Here is a 16,279-nt window from a genome sequence, read left to right on the forward strand (position 1 = left end):
GAACCAGCTTATTGTGGATTTGCTTGGCGATCTACAGCCGGGTGGTCCCCTTTTCTCCTGTGCTGCCGTCAGCCTCAGAGGCAGAAGTTCAACAGGCAGAGCTCCCCTTCCCAGCCACCCCTCCAGAGAAACCTGTGGCCCCGAGACTTAAGCAGACACAGAAGCCCTGCTGGGGAAAGGAAGGTGACAACCCGCTGCTGCTGCAGCCGCCGTCCTCGGGCAACTATCTCTCCCAGAACCTCCGCTTCTCCCGCTCGATCGCTCGCGAGGCGCCCAGGCGACAGCTCTCCAGCCGCTCCCGGAAGTCCCGCCTTGCTCCGCGGAAGTGAAGCGGAATCTGGAGCGGGGGGTCAAGCCGGCCGAAATGGCGGCGTCCGGGAAGCCGTGCTGAGGGACGCGAAGGGCAGCGCGGGCGCCGAGCCCTGGTCTCCGATCCTCTGACAGCGCGCCCCGCCTCGGGCTCTCGCAGGTACCAAAAGCAGAGAAATAACCGGGGCCGCCTCCGGAGGGTGGTGGTGATGTCTCTAGGTGGAAGGGGAGGGCGGAGGATAGATGCTGGAGCCTTTGCTGTGCGAGGGTTGCTGGGGCTTGTTGTCGGGGAAATGCTGCTTTCCTTCTGCGTCTGTCTCCTCTGTACTTCTGAGTACTTGGAAGAGCGACTCGAGGTCAGAGCACTGGTCTCTATCAGCCTTCTCCAACCTGGCGCCCCCCAGATGCGTTGGGCTTCAAGTCCCATCATCCCTGGCCGGCACAGCCAAAGGGAGCTGTAGTTCTACACATCTGGAGAGCATCAACTTGGAGAAGGCTGGTCTATATTGAGGGGCAGAGGCTCTCCAGGTCTCAGACAAGGTCTTTACTTGGTGATGCTGAGGATTGAACCTGGAGCCTTCTGCACGCAACACGTGCACTCTACCACTGAGCTAGGGCCGATGGTGGTATTAATTACATAAGGAATATATAATGATTCATTCTTCTGCTCACACAAAATCTTTTCTCCCACCCCACTTTCTGATTTTCTCTTTCCTTGTATTGGTCAAAAAGTGTGATTGGCAAGAATTGTTTGCTGCTCTAGGCATAGTGAAAAAAATCTTTCTCAGGTTTCCCATCATGGGTGGGAGGGTGCTGTTGCGCTCATGCCCTGCTTGTGGGTTCCTGCTAGACAGCTGGTTGGCCACTGTGTGAACAGAATGTTGGACTAGATGGACACTTGGTCTGATCCAGCAGGGCTCTTATGTAATCAGCGAAAAGGAATTAAAAAAAGGAAGGCCTGTCAGAATAATAGAGTCTTTAATTCTTGCTTAAAAATCTTCAAAGAGGTCAGCAGATGTATTTCAACTGGCAGGTCATTCCACAGCTTAGGGGTGGCAAAAGAAATGGTCCTCTGGCGTGTGGCTTCCAATCTCATATTAGGCAGTCACAGCAAATAACCCTCAGAGGACCTTAAGTGGCAGACTGGGACATAGGGGAGGAGGTGCTTCCGGAGGTACTTTGGACCTAGGCTATGTAAGGCCTTAAAGGTGAGAACCAACACTTTATATTTTACATGGAAACAAATTGGCAGCCAGTGTAAAGATTTAAAAACCAGTATAATATGCTCTCCACGGGATGTCCCAGAGACCAACCTGGCTGCCATATTTTGTACCAGTCAGAGTTTCCAAACTAGATATACAGGCAGCCCCAAGTACAGCGCATTACAGAAATCAAGCCTAGAGGTTACCAGCATGTGCACCACCATTACCAGGTCCACATGTTCCAGGAATGAGTGTAGCTGGCGTATCAGCCAAAGTTGATAGGCACTTCTCACTGTCCCCTCCACCTGAGGTGCCAGGAGCAGGGTTGGGTCAAGAAGCAGTACCAAGCTACGAACTTGGCCCTTCAGGGGGAGTACAACCTCATCTAGAACTGGTTGGCATACCTCAGTATCTGAATTAGGACCCTTCATGATGAGCACAAATAAAGATAAACAGGGGAAGAATATCTATTCATTCCATTTATATGTACTAAATTTTAGATTTAGTAGATCTTAGATTTAGTAGGGGCTGCTTCAAGGAAAAAGTGGGTTTGGGGGTGTTTGAAGGAATTTAGAGTGGCACCATCACTGTTCTGGAAGGCTAGTCCAGGTGTAATGGTCAGTCAGGAGCTAAAGGTGGATCTTTTTGAGGGAGCAGGAACCTTTGAATGACTGTGAGTGATGGAATTGCAGGAGTGAGAATCAGTGGCAGGGTTCTCTTGAGATGGCAATAGAAGCCAGGGATGGGACAGTTGCAGTCATCAAAGCAGGAGATTACTAGAGTATGAACCAGAACTTTGACCCGGGGGGACTCGGGGAGAGGAATAGGGTGCACAGTGTCGTTGTCAATAGATATAGGGATTATATGAGGAAAGAAAAACTTGTGAGGAAAGATGAGAAGTTTGGTTTTGGACATATGCTGAGATTGAGTTGATGGTGAAATATCTAAGCAGAAATATCTGGTGATGGAGATAAGGGATCGTATTATGGGGGGAGTTCTAGGGGTGGGGGGGAGCATGCACATGCTCGATGTCATCTGTATATAGGAGGTACTGAAAGCCCTGGGTTTTGATGAGGTCACTCAAAGATGTTGTGTAGAGAGAGAGAGAGAGAATGGGGCCTTGATAGACAGGGGAATGCAGAGGAAGAGCGTCTTTTTATTAACATGTTGAATGAGCAGTTAGATGACAATAGAGTCACAGAAATCTAGGGCATGAAGCAAGAGAGGGCAACTAACTGTATCAAAGGCAGGAAGGAGATCAGGGAGGATGAGGATAGAGTAGAGAATTCTGGATTTGGCAGATCAGTGATTTCAGTTAGAATAGTTTCAGTGGAATGTAGAGGGCAGAAGCCAGATTGCAAGAGGTCTTTGAAGAGCGAATGTTCAGATGGCAAGAGTAAATACACACTTCAGGAATTTGGAGGTGCAGAATAGAAGGATAGTTGCCTCCATCTCTTCAGATATGGCTGTATAAAAGTAGTCAACTTTTAGCCAGGTAATTCTGAGTACAAATGATCTTGCTGCAGTTCCCACATGATGCATTTATTAATAGCTAACTGCTCCTCTTTGCTCTTTCAGATAGAAAAAAACAGGAAAATAATAGTAGTCATAATATTTAAAGTTTTCATTTAGCACTATTCACTGTCCCATTAAGGCTTTGCAAAAGGAACAGAATAAAACTGGAGGTGGTGAGGTGCACAGAGATGCAAATATTTGGCCAAGCTCTCTCAACAAGTAGCAAAATGCTGTATTTAGTAATAGTTCAACTTTTTTTTTTTTTGGCAGTATTGACTTTTAAGAAGAATTTTGCCATTTCAATATTGTCTTGCAAATGTTCTGTAGATTTTCCTTGTATGTCTGTGGGTTTATTTGTTTATTTCCGAGAAGGCCACCTTGCAACTGTATGATCAGTTTGGTGCATGTGATAACAAGACTGAGGTAGGGAGTTATGAAGTACCTTCATATTTCCCTTGCCTCCTTTTTAGTTGATGCCCATTCTGCAGGTATTCATGTTTTATTCAACACTAGTTAATCGTATACACACACTCTTTTTCTCCCTCCTGTTTTCCTGAAATCAGGGTTTTAACAATACACACTAACAATAAAACACGTATACTAACAAACACACATACTAACAATAACAGCTTATATTTTGATAGGAACTCAGAGAATAGCCTAGGTGGAGCTAGACAACCGAAGCCCATTGAAATCGATAGACTTGGGTGCACCTAACTCTGCATTGGATCAGGCTGTTAAACACAGACATCCTCTGCCTTGAAGTTGTGACAGAGAGCATTTGTTAAAAATCACAGGAAGCAGCTAATGACCCCTCATTTCTTTGTTTAAAATTATTATTCTTTGCACTCCCCTCTCCTCTCCCAGGGTTAACTTGATTTAAAAGGCAATCTGTGTCTCTTTTGCAGGATCGTAATTAGCGTTGGGGTAGGGGAGAAGTTGACTTCCAATCTATACATGAATTCATAGTTGTACTGCTTAAAGTGTTAGGAAAAGGGTAATTGGGCTAGAATGGTAAAGCACACAACTTCCTTAGCTGATGCTGCAGTTAAGTCTCATATTGCCTTTTTTGGTTTGTTCTTCTGCTGCCATTTGAAACACCTGCCCTGCAACAATGTAAATTTTAACTGAAATATGCTGATTCTTGATGAATAAAGAAAAAAGGTTATGTAGAAGCATTTATGTTTTCCCACTATCGTCCTTGCTCCTTGATTTAAGTGTTTTTGTGTCTAGAAGTGTTTTTCCCCCACCTACCGGACTGGTGGTATTAACTTTTCAGCTAAATATTTGTGTTCTTTTAAGAGAACGTGCATCTCTTATATAAAAAGTAATATTAATAGGTATGTTTTATCTGAATTACTTATACAAGAGTACCAAAAAGCCTGTTAAATAAATGAAACTGCTTGTTCCAGTCACAGAAGCTACTTTTTAGCGAGTGTTCAATACATTTAGCCTATTGACTTGAGCAACTGAAGCACGTACACCAGGCTCATAAACATTGCTTCAGTGTTTTCCTTTATTGTCATGAGACTTTTTACTGTGACAATTAAAAATGAAGTTTTATGGTTGTCTTATATCATAGCTAGTAGTTTTTAAGATCAGTAATAAACACACACATTGCAGCTGGCGGAAAAAAAACCCCTCCTGATGTGAATGTTCAACTCTGGTGCTGCTTTTATGGGCAATACCCACTTTTAAGTAAATATTTCATCTTGTTGATGCTCGTCTAGTTATAAACGGTTTTATAGCCAATGGCAGTAGCAGGAGTGGAAAAGATTAGTGTGATGGGTTGTTTGAAAGGAAACACTGAACAATTTCCCCTTGGATTTTGCAAGTAGTATGTTGTCTCCATTATTATTTTCCTTAAGCTTTTTCCTGCTGTTTAGACTGCGAATCTATAATAGGTTTGCTTCTAATCATTATTGTAAATAAATTTAGCCATTTTTTTTGCCTCACTTGTAGGACTATTTTCCCAGCACCTTCAAGAAAAAAGCCATGCAGCAAGTGCCATTCAAGTTTGCGTGTTTCTTTAGAGTCACCAAAGACAGGGGAGTTACATTTCAGCAGTTAAACTTTCTCAAGCGAATGGTAAGTCAGTGCAACACTGTATATCACATCAAAAGGTAGTGTAGATTAAGACTATGCATTTCTTGTATGGACTTCCCACATCCACTCTTTAGTGGACAGCATCACTGTATTTGGTACTTGTAAATGGAAAATGAAGAATACTCCACGAAGCATCCTGAAGGGAGAAGGATCATATAGGTTATGTGGTTTGTAGAAGTTGTTGTTGGTTTGAATTTTGATATCTGTCTTTGGAATGGAGCAGGTTGTAACTCCTCTCTTCCTTTCCCTGTCAGCTCCTTGAGACCCTGAAAATGCTCCTTTGAGGGTCAAAGGACCCTTTAGTGGAGTGGGCTGCAGCATGGGAAGCTGAGGTGGAAAAGGGAGATCACAGAAAACAGGGCAGAGGTACTTTTTGCTCCATTGAGAAGGTGCCTCTGGCCCATTTTCTGTGATCTCCCCCTTTCCCCTCAAACCCTGCACCACAGCTTCCCCCACTCAGCAGGGCCTTAGAGCCTCAGGGGAATATGTTTGGGGGACTCTGGGGCCTAGCAGGGAGAGCAGGAGGTGAGAAAGTCAGCTTCTGTCCATCCCCTTCCATGGCTGGATATATGGATCCAACCCATTATTTGTAATAATAATCTTTGTATGTTTCTTTTCCACATGAATGTGCCCAAAGTGGCTCACAGCAGAAGAAATAAGAATAATAGACTCTTGTCTTCACTATAGAGATGTCATGATTTAATTTTATTTAAGGTGTTTTTATACTGCCCTTCAATCGTATTCCCAGGACGGTTTACAATAGAGAATAAAACAATTAAAATGTAAATACAAAATGAATGCAGTGGGAGCATTCTCACCCTTGTCCCTTCTGTTTTAATCTTTATCCCTAGTTCAAATCTCGGATTGCTGCGATGTGCACGTGGAGATCATGTGCAAGCAAGCTTCCTCGCTTACTTTGGTGGAAGCACCTATGCATGTTCTCACCTTTGTATGTCCAGAACTATCTTCTGTAGAAAGGACTGTAAAGAGCAGTTTAGAATAGAAATTGGTCTTGTTAGCTGATTCTTCAGTGGGTGTTAAGTCATGCTCAAAACAACTTTTCAGGGGATGCAGAAATGAATTAATAGTGATCCTTAAAATATCTTTATTTCAGAGCCTGCTCAGCCAAGCCTGCAGAAATGAATTAATAGTGGCCCTTAAAATATCTTGAGTTCAGATCCTCCTCACCAAGCAGACTCTGGGCTGTTATAGTCAGTATCAGATTGGGTATAAAGTGGGGAATAATGAAGATCTACTTCAAAGATTTGCTTGAAGGAAAATGATAAAGACTTCTGTGAGGGCCACTCCTTCTCTAAGGCAAAGGAGTCACTGATTAGAAGTATCACTAGTAAAATATATTGGGCAAAATCATTTGGAAAACTTGCCTGCACAGGTCTTATTGCAACAAAGCTCTTGTTCAGCTCCCACTCCATTCAGTGAGCTTTTCACCAGAGAACATCCTGGACTGTGCCTGTAGAAGCTATGATTCAAGTGCTTTAAATATCTTAAATTGGCATATTTATTTATTTTACAAACGTTTCTGTTTTTTCAGTATGTAGCACAACACAACAAAGCACTATGTCAGCAAGCAAAGCTGAAACCAGAATCAGCTGCACCTCCTTTCCGTGAAGGACAGCGTTCAGATCAGGAAAAAATGGTTATCCATGAGGTGAGATCGGTTTCACCTCTTCTGCCAAATTTGTTGGAGAAATCAGCGATAAATGAATCTAACACACTAAAGTCCATGGCAGTCACCGACAGCACGGAAACTATAATAGGATCTGCATCTAAGGATGAAAAGCAGTGGAAAGAGATTAAACTACAGCTGGATAATTTACCAGGCATTTTGGCTCGTTTGTCCAAAATCAAACTTACAGGTATTATTGATAGCTTTTCTTCCCTCTTCAGGTGACCATTGTCAGGACATGTGTTTCTCTCTTTGATTCTTCTGTACTCTCTTGACTTCTAATGCATTTGCTTCTGCTCTTATTTGTGCAGCCCAGTGGTTAGTGTGTGAATGATTCAATGTGAAACCAATGGTTTCAATGTGAAACCAATGTGAAACCAATGGTTCAGTGTGAAGTAAGGGCTATTCAGTTCAGTGGGGCTACTCCCACATAAGTGGGTGGATTATTGCAGCCCTAATCTCCTTGCCAACATCAATCATTTCATTTTATTTAGTATTCTTTTAAAATTTATTATTTCATTTATATCCCACCTTTTTTTCCTCTTGCAAGAAACCCAAGGTGGGTTACACGGTCCTCCTTCTCTCCATTTTATCCTCACAACAACCCTGTGAGCTGGGTTAGCTGAGAGTCTGTGACCAGCCCAGAGTCACCCAGTGTGCTTCATGACAGAGTGGGGACTAGAACCCAGATCTCCCAAGTCCCAGTCCAGCACAAACCACTGCACCATACTGGGTCTCCATGTAAGGAAATGTAGTATTCGACAGTCATTTGTGGTGCTCCTAGGCTTTTTGTTTAAATCTGGCAAGTGGATTGATCACTCAGATGTTTTTCACTCTGTAGCCTACCAACATGATATTGCTGTTTTTGAAATACCACTCAGTTTTAAAAAGCAAAACCAAACTATCCTCTTGGAATTAATGTGAGTCTTTGGATCCTGGCTTTAGTTTTGATATTCATCTGTACTTTAATATGAAAACATTTTCATCTAAAAGCCTGGGTGGTTCAAAAATAAATCCAATCTGCATCAGTGACAGAATGAATAGGGTTGCTAAAGATTTCATGCTAGCTTGGCTCCAGTGCCTTTGAAAGGTGTATGACAGCAGAGGAACAGGTGCAGGTTTCACCATCACTGGATCCCTATGGCCGCACCTGTTGCATAACTGTCTGTTGAGTCACTTTCAAAATTACAGGAGACCTGCTAGAATAAGAAGAATGGCAACCCTCCATAGAAACAGCTGGATTTATATAGGCTGCTGCTGTTGCTTGTTGTGCTGTGTGTCTCTCCTGTGGCTTCCATTGCACTGAGAGTTGGGAACATCCTTGCCTCTGCATCTGTTGGAGGGCTGCCCAGATACCTGTAGAGAGCCATAAAGAATATGGGAGCAGCAGCGAGTAATGGTCAGCAGGTGCAACAGATAGTGCTGTTGCTTGGATGCTCAGCAAGGGTGGTTGAGAGTGTAGAATAGCCACATCAGCGGTCTTCCCATTTCCATGCCACATCCACCCTCCCCATTCATAGGTCCCCTGATCTCCACACTTGAAGTGTTATGTGTTAAGACAGATACTGAAATAATTCTTATCCATCTGATAAGCTTATCCATCTGATGTAAGGAGCTGCAGTGCAGTTACTGCAGGTGCTGTTTGTGATGCTCCATGTAGCCAGGTTCTGCAAGACAAAAGGAGGCATGAGTGTTTGGGTAGCAGTAGTTGGAGCTGAGTGCCTGGCATTCACCCAGAAAGCTGGCTCTGCTCACCATTGTTTCCATTGCTGCATGGTGGGAGCCTACCTTGTCCCCCCTGTATGGAAGATGCTGTTGCTTCTTGTTGAGAAGGAGGATTGTTAAACCACTGCACAGTGTTGCTGAGGGTAAGGAGAATATGTACAGCAGTCATACTTTGAGGTGAGAATTTCTCTCTTGAGGTGCCTTGTTCTTACATCCCCAGTTGGAGAAGAGGAGTTGAGGTTCCTGTTGGATGTTTGTGTCTGGAGTTGTCAGGCAGAGTATGTCCCAGGATTTATTTATTTCAAAATGTTTATACTGTTTTTCAGCCCTAGCAGGGGTCTCCAAAACAGTTTACATGACAGAACAATTCAACAACAAAATTAGAGCTAGAGCCCTAATTAGGACGGAGTAGAGTAAAAACCACTGATAGCCAAGTAGAATAAAAGTGTTTTCTTTGTCCACCTAAATGCCATCAAGGATATGGTTAGTCCTCACCGCTTGGGGAAGGGAGTTTCAGAACAGTGGTGCTGCCACAGTAAAGGATCTGTTTCACGTTCCAGTCTTTCAGATAGCCTTGTTTTATGCTGTTTAGTCCCTAATAGGGAAGCACCAGTACCTTAAATTGGACCCTGAAACAAACTGGAAGCCAGTGCAGTTAACATAAGACTAGTGTGATGTGGTCTGAAAAGTGCACAGAGAGCAATCTGGTTGCCACATTTTGTATTTCAATGGATAATTGTTTTTAGCTATTTTGAACCTTGTATGTTTTGTTTGCAATTTTGTTGCTAGTTGCCTTGAGCCTTTTTTGAGAAAAATGTCTAAGAAATCGTAATAATAATAGTAATAATGTAATAGTAATAATGATAACAATAATTTATATCAGCTACAGTTTCCAAACGCTTTGCAAGGGCAGCCCCATCTAATGGCAAGGAGATGGAGGCATGTATCACTGTGGCCAGAGCCGTCTTTTCCAGGAAGGGGTGCAGCTGGTGCACCAGCCAAGGTTTGGAGAAGACTTAAAAAAATGAAAGTTTAATATTCCTTTTCAACATGTTGTTTGCACAAATAACAGACTGCCAGTGCTAAATGCCCTTTTTCCAGAGCTCCTTTCACCAAAGTCTGCACTTGAAAGCACAGAGTGCATCAGACATGTGGACAGAATGATATATGCCCTGATGTCATATACCCTAATGTTTGAGAGATGGGTTTTCTGGCTGGCTTTATATGCCACTGCTGGTGTGCATAGTCAGTCAAAATCTTATGTTCAAATGTGGCAGAGGAGGTGAGTGGCAGGAGGTGGAGGGTGGGTAGTTTCTTTTGGTTCTGCTGAGTTCTGTAGGAGTGAGTTTCAATTTGAACTTTTTTGTTGGTTATGCCATCTTTAAGTATGGAACTGAGGTCTGAGTGAACATGGGATTCCGACTTCCCTACTTCTCCCCTGCCCAACCCCTAATAGTGCCAATTTTTTGCCCTTGTACAAGTTCTGGATAGGTATAACATTACACCTGCAATAATGGCTTAGTGGATACTATGGCAGTAATAATAGTGGATACTATGGCAGTGTGGATTCCTGATGCTCTCCTGGCACAAGGGAACTTAATTGGTATCCACACCTTGTCCAGCCAGCATGTCAAGGATAGAATTGTGCTGAAAATGTAAAAGTAGCTCTGGATTAGAAAGTTCTTTTGTTCTGTGTTGTTGTTCAGTCGTTCAGTCGTGTCTGACTCTTCGTTACCGCATGGACCATAGCACGCCAGGCCTTCCTGTCCTGCGCTGTCTCCCGGAGTGTAGGCATGTAAATGTTCTGTAGGCATTTATAAATGATTAAGTGGTGGCTTACCCCATCTGCCATCACTGTCCCCTGTAAAGCTCTTAAGAGTTCCTTCTATCATCTACTACGATGAGGTGATGGAGGTAAGAAAAGAAAGCCATTTGCCCCTGATTTAGCCAACTCTTAAGAGAGTTCTGTGCAAGGAACTCCTTGCTGACAAGGATAGATCCAAGCACATACGCGTGGAGCTTTGGATCAGGGACTCTGATTACTGAGGTCCTTCCTTCCTTCCTGCCTGCCTTCCTTTCTTATCTTAGTTTAACATTGATTATAAAAAGTAATCCCAAGCTGCAGTACCTTAAGCTGAAGTAATATTGTAAATAAGCAATGCATTAGTATAAAATCCAAATAATATATAGGGGAACCATATTTGTAAGGGTACTAGTTGTTTAATTTTATAAATAAAAATATTTGCTGTGAAGGGTGGATAATTGTAGATCTTTAAAATATTTTTTAATTTTATCTAAAGTGATTTTTAGGCCACCTTTAAAGGTAAACCCTCTCAAGGTGGTGTAACTGGCAGCAATGTATCACCCAAAGGTAGACTAGGTCCTTATAACAAGTGAACATTAGTGCTCTAATTGGATACTACATTTCTCTCTTCTGATAGTATCCATTTAGAACTGAGAGAACAGTTCTAATTAGGTGTGCTACCAGTAGGCAGGCATGTGGATTCCAAGGAGAGGAAATAGCAAACTAGTGGTTGTGTCTTGGTGGAAGGAAGAAAGGTAGGTAATCTTCCGGGGGTGGGGGAATGGAGGAGCCGTGGCATGGGAGAAGGAAGGGAAACAAATGAAGGGGCTGGGGGGCCGATTGGGGAAGGAAGGAAAACAGTGGGGGCCAGGGTCTGCGGGGAGGGGAAAAAGGTAGCAGGGCCAGGACCTGAGGAAGGAAGGAAAAATAAGAGGAGCCAGGGCCTGCTTGGTTCGTGATCCTGGGAGAAAGAGGGTGTGGATGGGTGGCATATTAATTTTAGATGAATGTATTTAGAGGAGGTTTGGGGGAATTAATTGGCATTCCTTCTGTGAAATGGATGTTCTGTTGGAACAGAAAACTTAGACGTGGATTTTTCATAGGCGTGGATTTTTTATTTGGGGCCTGCCTCTGCCTTTTACTCAGATTCTGAGGCAAGTTCCTTGGCCTTTAGCCTCACTAGTTTGACTTCTGTGAAATGGGTGTTTAGTTGCAGTAGTAAATATTGTGACAGTTCACACCTTCATAGCAACCATTTTGTGACTGGCCATGCCCCCAGCAGCCATTTTATGTTGGTGCCACGGCAATTTCTCAAAGTTCCAAATCTGCCCACAGGCCTAAAAGGGTTGCAGGGTGGGGTGGGATTTATGCCAACAGTGCAATGTGTGAGTAAACCTGCAGTTTTCCACTGAATGGAACTTTTGCTTAATTGCTAAAATGTTCCTCTTCGATGAAGACACTAAGAGCAGAAATCAGTTCTTAAATTGTTAAATATCCAATGAAGAAAATTCATTATTTTAGTTTATTCCATAATATTGTGTATGAACTCCTTATTTGGAGTTCTGGCTAATTCTAATGTCATATTTATTTTTCTCTTAAGAGTACACTACAGTATTTACATACTGTACGGTACATGTTCCACCAAAGGCATTCAGTTTTTGTAGGATCTGGATAAGTACTGCAGTTCATATTGAATTACTTTTCTTGATTCAAAGAAAATCAAACAAACAAAGTTTCAACTTCATTGCCTCTTTCTTTGAAAGTTCAGTAATGTAACCTATTGGCCGGGTTTGCATGTTACCAATATACTAAGCCAGGATATAGCATTATCTGCATCAGCCTCTGTGAGCCTGAGCCAGGAAGAGGGATAAACCAATAGTTACACTTTCCCTGACTCCTGGCTTGTTCTTGGGTACAAACCAGGAATCCTGGTTTAACACGCACTCTAGTCAGTTGCTAAACAGGCCAACAGCCAACCCAGGATTGTTTTGCTGGCAGGTTTAATAAACTACGGGGTAGAGGGAGTGCAGGCTTGCAGAGGCTTGTGCATGTAAAGCTAAATCCTGGCTTAGCATTATGTACGAGCATGGCCAGAATTGAAGTCTGATTTATTTTTAGGACTGCTTCTTACTTTCTGCAAGAAGTGTTGCCAACATTTGTTTCCAATTACTATTAAATGCAAGAATGCTTTAAGAATATGGCCTCCTTTTAGTGTTCACGCTGTAACCTCTAATGAAACATACATATAACTAGTCCAAACAAATCTAGGGTTACTAAGTAAACGAATTGGTGAGTCTCCTACTACTAACATTACTCTTGTTTTTAGTGTTTCAGTGAACAAAGTGTGATAATGTAAAGAAAGAAATATTGATGCAAGCGCTTTAGGAGAATGCTATCTTTCCTTCGGGAAATATAAAAACCTGCAGTAATATGATCCCCCCCCCCCCCCCGGTTTAAAGCAGAAACACTTTTTCAAAGCTTCTACCATAGTTTAATCATAGAATCACTGAAAGGTAAGAACTTCATTTTAAAAACTCAAACAACAATGGTTGGAATTAATGGGTTGAATCCAAAGTTGTGTGGAGCAGAACTCTGCAGACTAGATGCTCCTGTGGACGAGAGGCATAGAGGCACGGACGGAAGGGGCAGCTGGAGAAAATCCCCTTCCCTCTCCCACCCATAGGAGTGTCTAGTTAGTGGAGCAAGAGCTTCCACTGGATCTGTCTCACTTCTGTGCATGGCAGGAGCCCTTCCATTCCTGGAACAGTGGATCTGGATCCAACTCAATATTATAATTTTAATGTTTTAATCCCAGTATTGTAATTTTAATGTTTTTAAAATGTACTAAAAGTTTGGGCTTCTTTATTTTATGGCAGCTATTGGAAATTCATAAGATAGCTTGGGACTGGCATGCTGTATACAGATCTTTAAAGTATCTGAATGTAAAAAACCCATAAGGGACCTTTTTCAAATTTAACTTGGACTGCTAATGTGACGTCAGTAGATCCTTCCTGTCCATTTAAAAGTTTGGAAGCAACAGAAAAAATGCAGGTATTCCTCCCTCCTAATCCACTTGTCCTTTTGTCTGCATTATCCTGTCTGATATAGCACGCAGGATTCTAATTTTACCTACAGCGGGTGGAGGAACAATGTGGGAAAGCACTGCAGCCATGAACATCTGCTCATAGAGGCAAGGGGGTGCGACCGCCCCCCTCCGGATTCCAATCATGACATCTTTCTGAGAGCAGCAACAGCGGCTACTGTGCTGCGCCTGCCCTGTCTAACTCATTAGTTTCCAGTCACACAGGCAAGGCTCAGGGCAGGAGAGGAGGTCAGTAAATTAGAGGTGGCGGTGGGGAATGCCCTCGAGTTTAACGGGCGCTGCAGGAGTGCCTCCTTCTAAGGCAAAGAGGTAGCAGCAGCACGACCAGGCTCCTCCACACCAGAGTAGCTCCATTCTGAGAGTGGCAGCAGCACCTCATGCTGTGCACACCTGTTCGGTGTAACTCTACTCTCCAGTTCCCCGCAATATGGGTGGGCGAGGCCCAGCCAGGGGAGGTCAGTACCTTAAATTTTGGGGTGGCGGGGTGGGATTCCATCAAGGTCAGTTGAGACTGGCTGCAATGCAAATGGGAGAATGTGGACCTGGAAGGGGTGGTGAGGTCGGATTTCTGGCAGGCCCAGCCAGGCAGCACCAGGGCCCGTTATACCCTTGGTTTGGTAGGTTGTGGGAGTGCCTGCCTCATAAAGCAAACGGGCAGTAGTATGATGGGCTTCCTCACTGACTGTGACTATGGAAATCTTCCCATCCTGTTCCTCGTGGCATGGGCCTCTGGCTAATGAGTTGTTTTTTGGCCCACAGGTGAGGTGTGGGAAGAATACAGGAACATTGTCCAACTGGGAAGTGGGTGTGTGTGTGTGGGGGGGGGGGGGGTTGCTTGTAAGGACAATCCATGCCAGTCCCAAAATTATAAGAAAAGATACACTCCTTATATACACTGGGTTTGTGGCTTAACCCCACCCCCACCCCAGTAGACATGCATAAGGTTGGGCTGTTACTGTTGGTATGCTAAAGCACCTTAAAACCCTCTGCTCCCACCCACAAAGGCTAGGAAAGTGCTGAAAGAGAACATAAGGGAAAGGGAGAGGTGGCTAATTGTCACATGAGGACAGACATTCCAAATTTCATCCATGGTCATGGGCATTCACAAGAAGGGGCAAGGAGGGGCAATTGACCCCCTGAGGATGAGCCATAATCTCCAGATTCCCAGTTTTCATGAAAAAAAAAAAAAACAAGTCTCCAGCTCTTGTAGAACCCAGGATAAGAAGCAAAGTATGCAGCCACAGTTCTGTCTATTCATTTTGTGAGAAACTAGCCTGCTGCCACAGTTTAGTGGTTTTAGCCAGTGAATGAAGTCACAGCAATGATTAACACACCCAGAGTCTGGGTGTGTTAAGCCTTTTTGGGGTTTCCCTATTATGAAATAATTGAGCCTCATAAAAAATAGTTTAAAAATCCAGGTGTTTCCTGTAGCTGGGTTTGGACAGTAGTGTGTCTAATAAACAACAAAAGGTAGCAGTAATGTCAGGAGTTCATGATCTTTCTAACTCAGGTCTTAGTAATATGTTTTTTCTGCGTTTATAAGCATTGAAAAAATTACTTTGACAATGTGTGCAGATAAATATCATTATTATAACCATATTACAGCAGACAGGGCTGTGGCTGAGAAAGTGTGAGCTACACTGGTCTTGCAAAGTAGCCCAGTGTAGTTATTCCCATTTTGTAGAGGGATGTGTGTTAGAATAGTGTATGACAACTCTGCAGCATAGTCCAGTGTAATTGGTGTTTTAGGGAAATGCAGATGGAACTGTGAAATTGATTGTAGCAGCAGTGCAATTCATTAAGGATTAGAATGGGTTGTTGTGAGAGAGAGAGAGAGAGAGAGAGAGAGAGAGAAAGAGAGAGAGAGCTTTAAGAGAAACTGCCCTTTTTAGCTCTCACAGGAGGCCCAAGTGGAACCTTGTTAAGCAGGTCACCTCCACCCCGCCCCCGCATATTAAACATGCCCTTCAACCCAGTAATGGCCTTTGGCCCAAAGGGCCATTACAGAGGTAAAGGGAGTTATGGAAAGAACTGAGGGTTTCGGGCCGGCTGTGGGTGTAAAGACATTGTCTAGAAACCAGTTCTACCTACTGAGAAACAACAGAGGGACAGACCTGGTATACACATTTCTCAGGGGCTTGATCTACCTATCTTGGTAGACCTGGTGACCAGGCTTTATCACTGCTCAGTCACCAGGTCTACCAGAAATGGTAGACCTGTTCTCTGATGCTATGAGGGCTTTTTAAAATTGTGCAACCATACATAAAATGTACAGTTCAAGGGAAAAATGCAATTCCAGAACAACTTCACTGTAGTTCAAAATTCAAGCTGTGAAAAGTTGTCTTGTTAGCTGATGTGAAAAAGTGGCTGATAACAAGGTGAAAAGCAAAGTGAATAGTTCAGGCTCTTCTAGAACTCTAAAACCTGATCAGGCATGCTCGTTTCTCCTTCCACTGCTAAAGACACTTCCCACAGATGCCACCGCTACTCCCTAGAGATGCCTTCCCCAACCTGGTGCCCTTCAGATGTTTTGGACATCAACTCCAATCAGCCCCAGCTAACATGGCCAATGGTCTGGAATGCTGGGGTTGTAGTCCAAAACATCTGTCTCGAGGGCACTGGATTGCGGAAGACTGTTCTAGGGAGTGTTCACCAATGCTTCCAAGATGAAGGAAATCATTCTAGGATGGGTCATGTGAAGTTGTGAATGTTATGTGATGCCATAAAATAGTTGTTGTTGTTCAGTCGTTCAGTCGTGTCCGACTCTTCGTGACCCCATGGACCATAGCACGCCACGCTTTCCTGTCTTCAGCTCTCTCCCGGAGTGT

The 16,279-nt window shown here is 43.5% G+C and overlaps 1 protein-coding gene across 1 annotated transcript in view; it reads left to right on the top strand.

Annotated features, from left to right (window-relative positions):
* Positions 1 to 339: 339 nt before the first annotated feature.
* Positions 340 to 16,279, top strand: part of COX10 (cytochrome c oxidase assembly factor heme A:farnesyltransferase COX10) — a 169,132-nt gene continuing 153,192 nt past the window's right edge. Inside the window, exons 1-3 of the mRNA XM_084838344.1 lie at positions 340 to 469; positions 4,989 to 5,114; positions 6,685 to 7,009. Coding sequence (XP_084694470.1) covers positions 5,022 to 5,114; positions 6,685 to 7,009 — 418 coding nt within the window. The 5' untranslated portion in view covers positions 340 to 469; positions 4,989 to 5,021. The remainder of the gene's footprint in view (positions 470 to 4,988; positions 5,115 to 6,684; positions 7,010 to 16,279) is intronic.

This window comes from Heloderma suspectum, chromosome 2 (genome assembly GCF_057233095.1).
Source record: "Heloderma suspectum isolate Gila_16-S chromosome 2, 16-S_ref, whole genome shotgun sequence".
NCBI lineage: Eukaryota > Metazoa > Chordata > Lepidosauria > Squamata > Helodermatidae > Heloderma > Heloderma suspectum.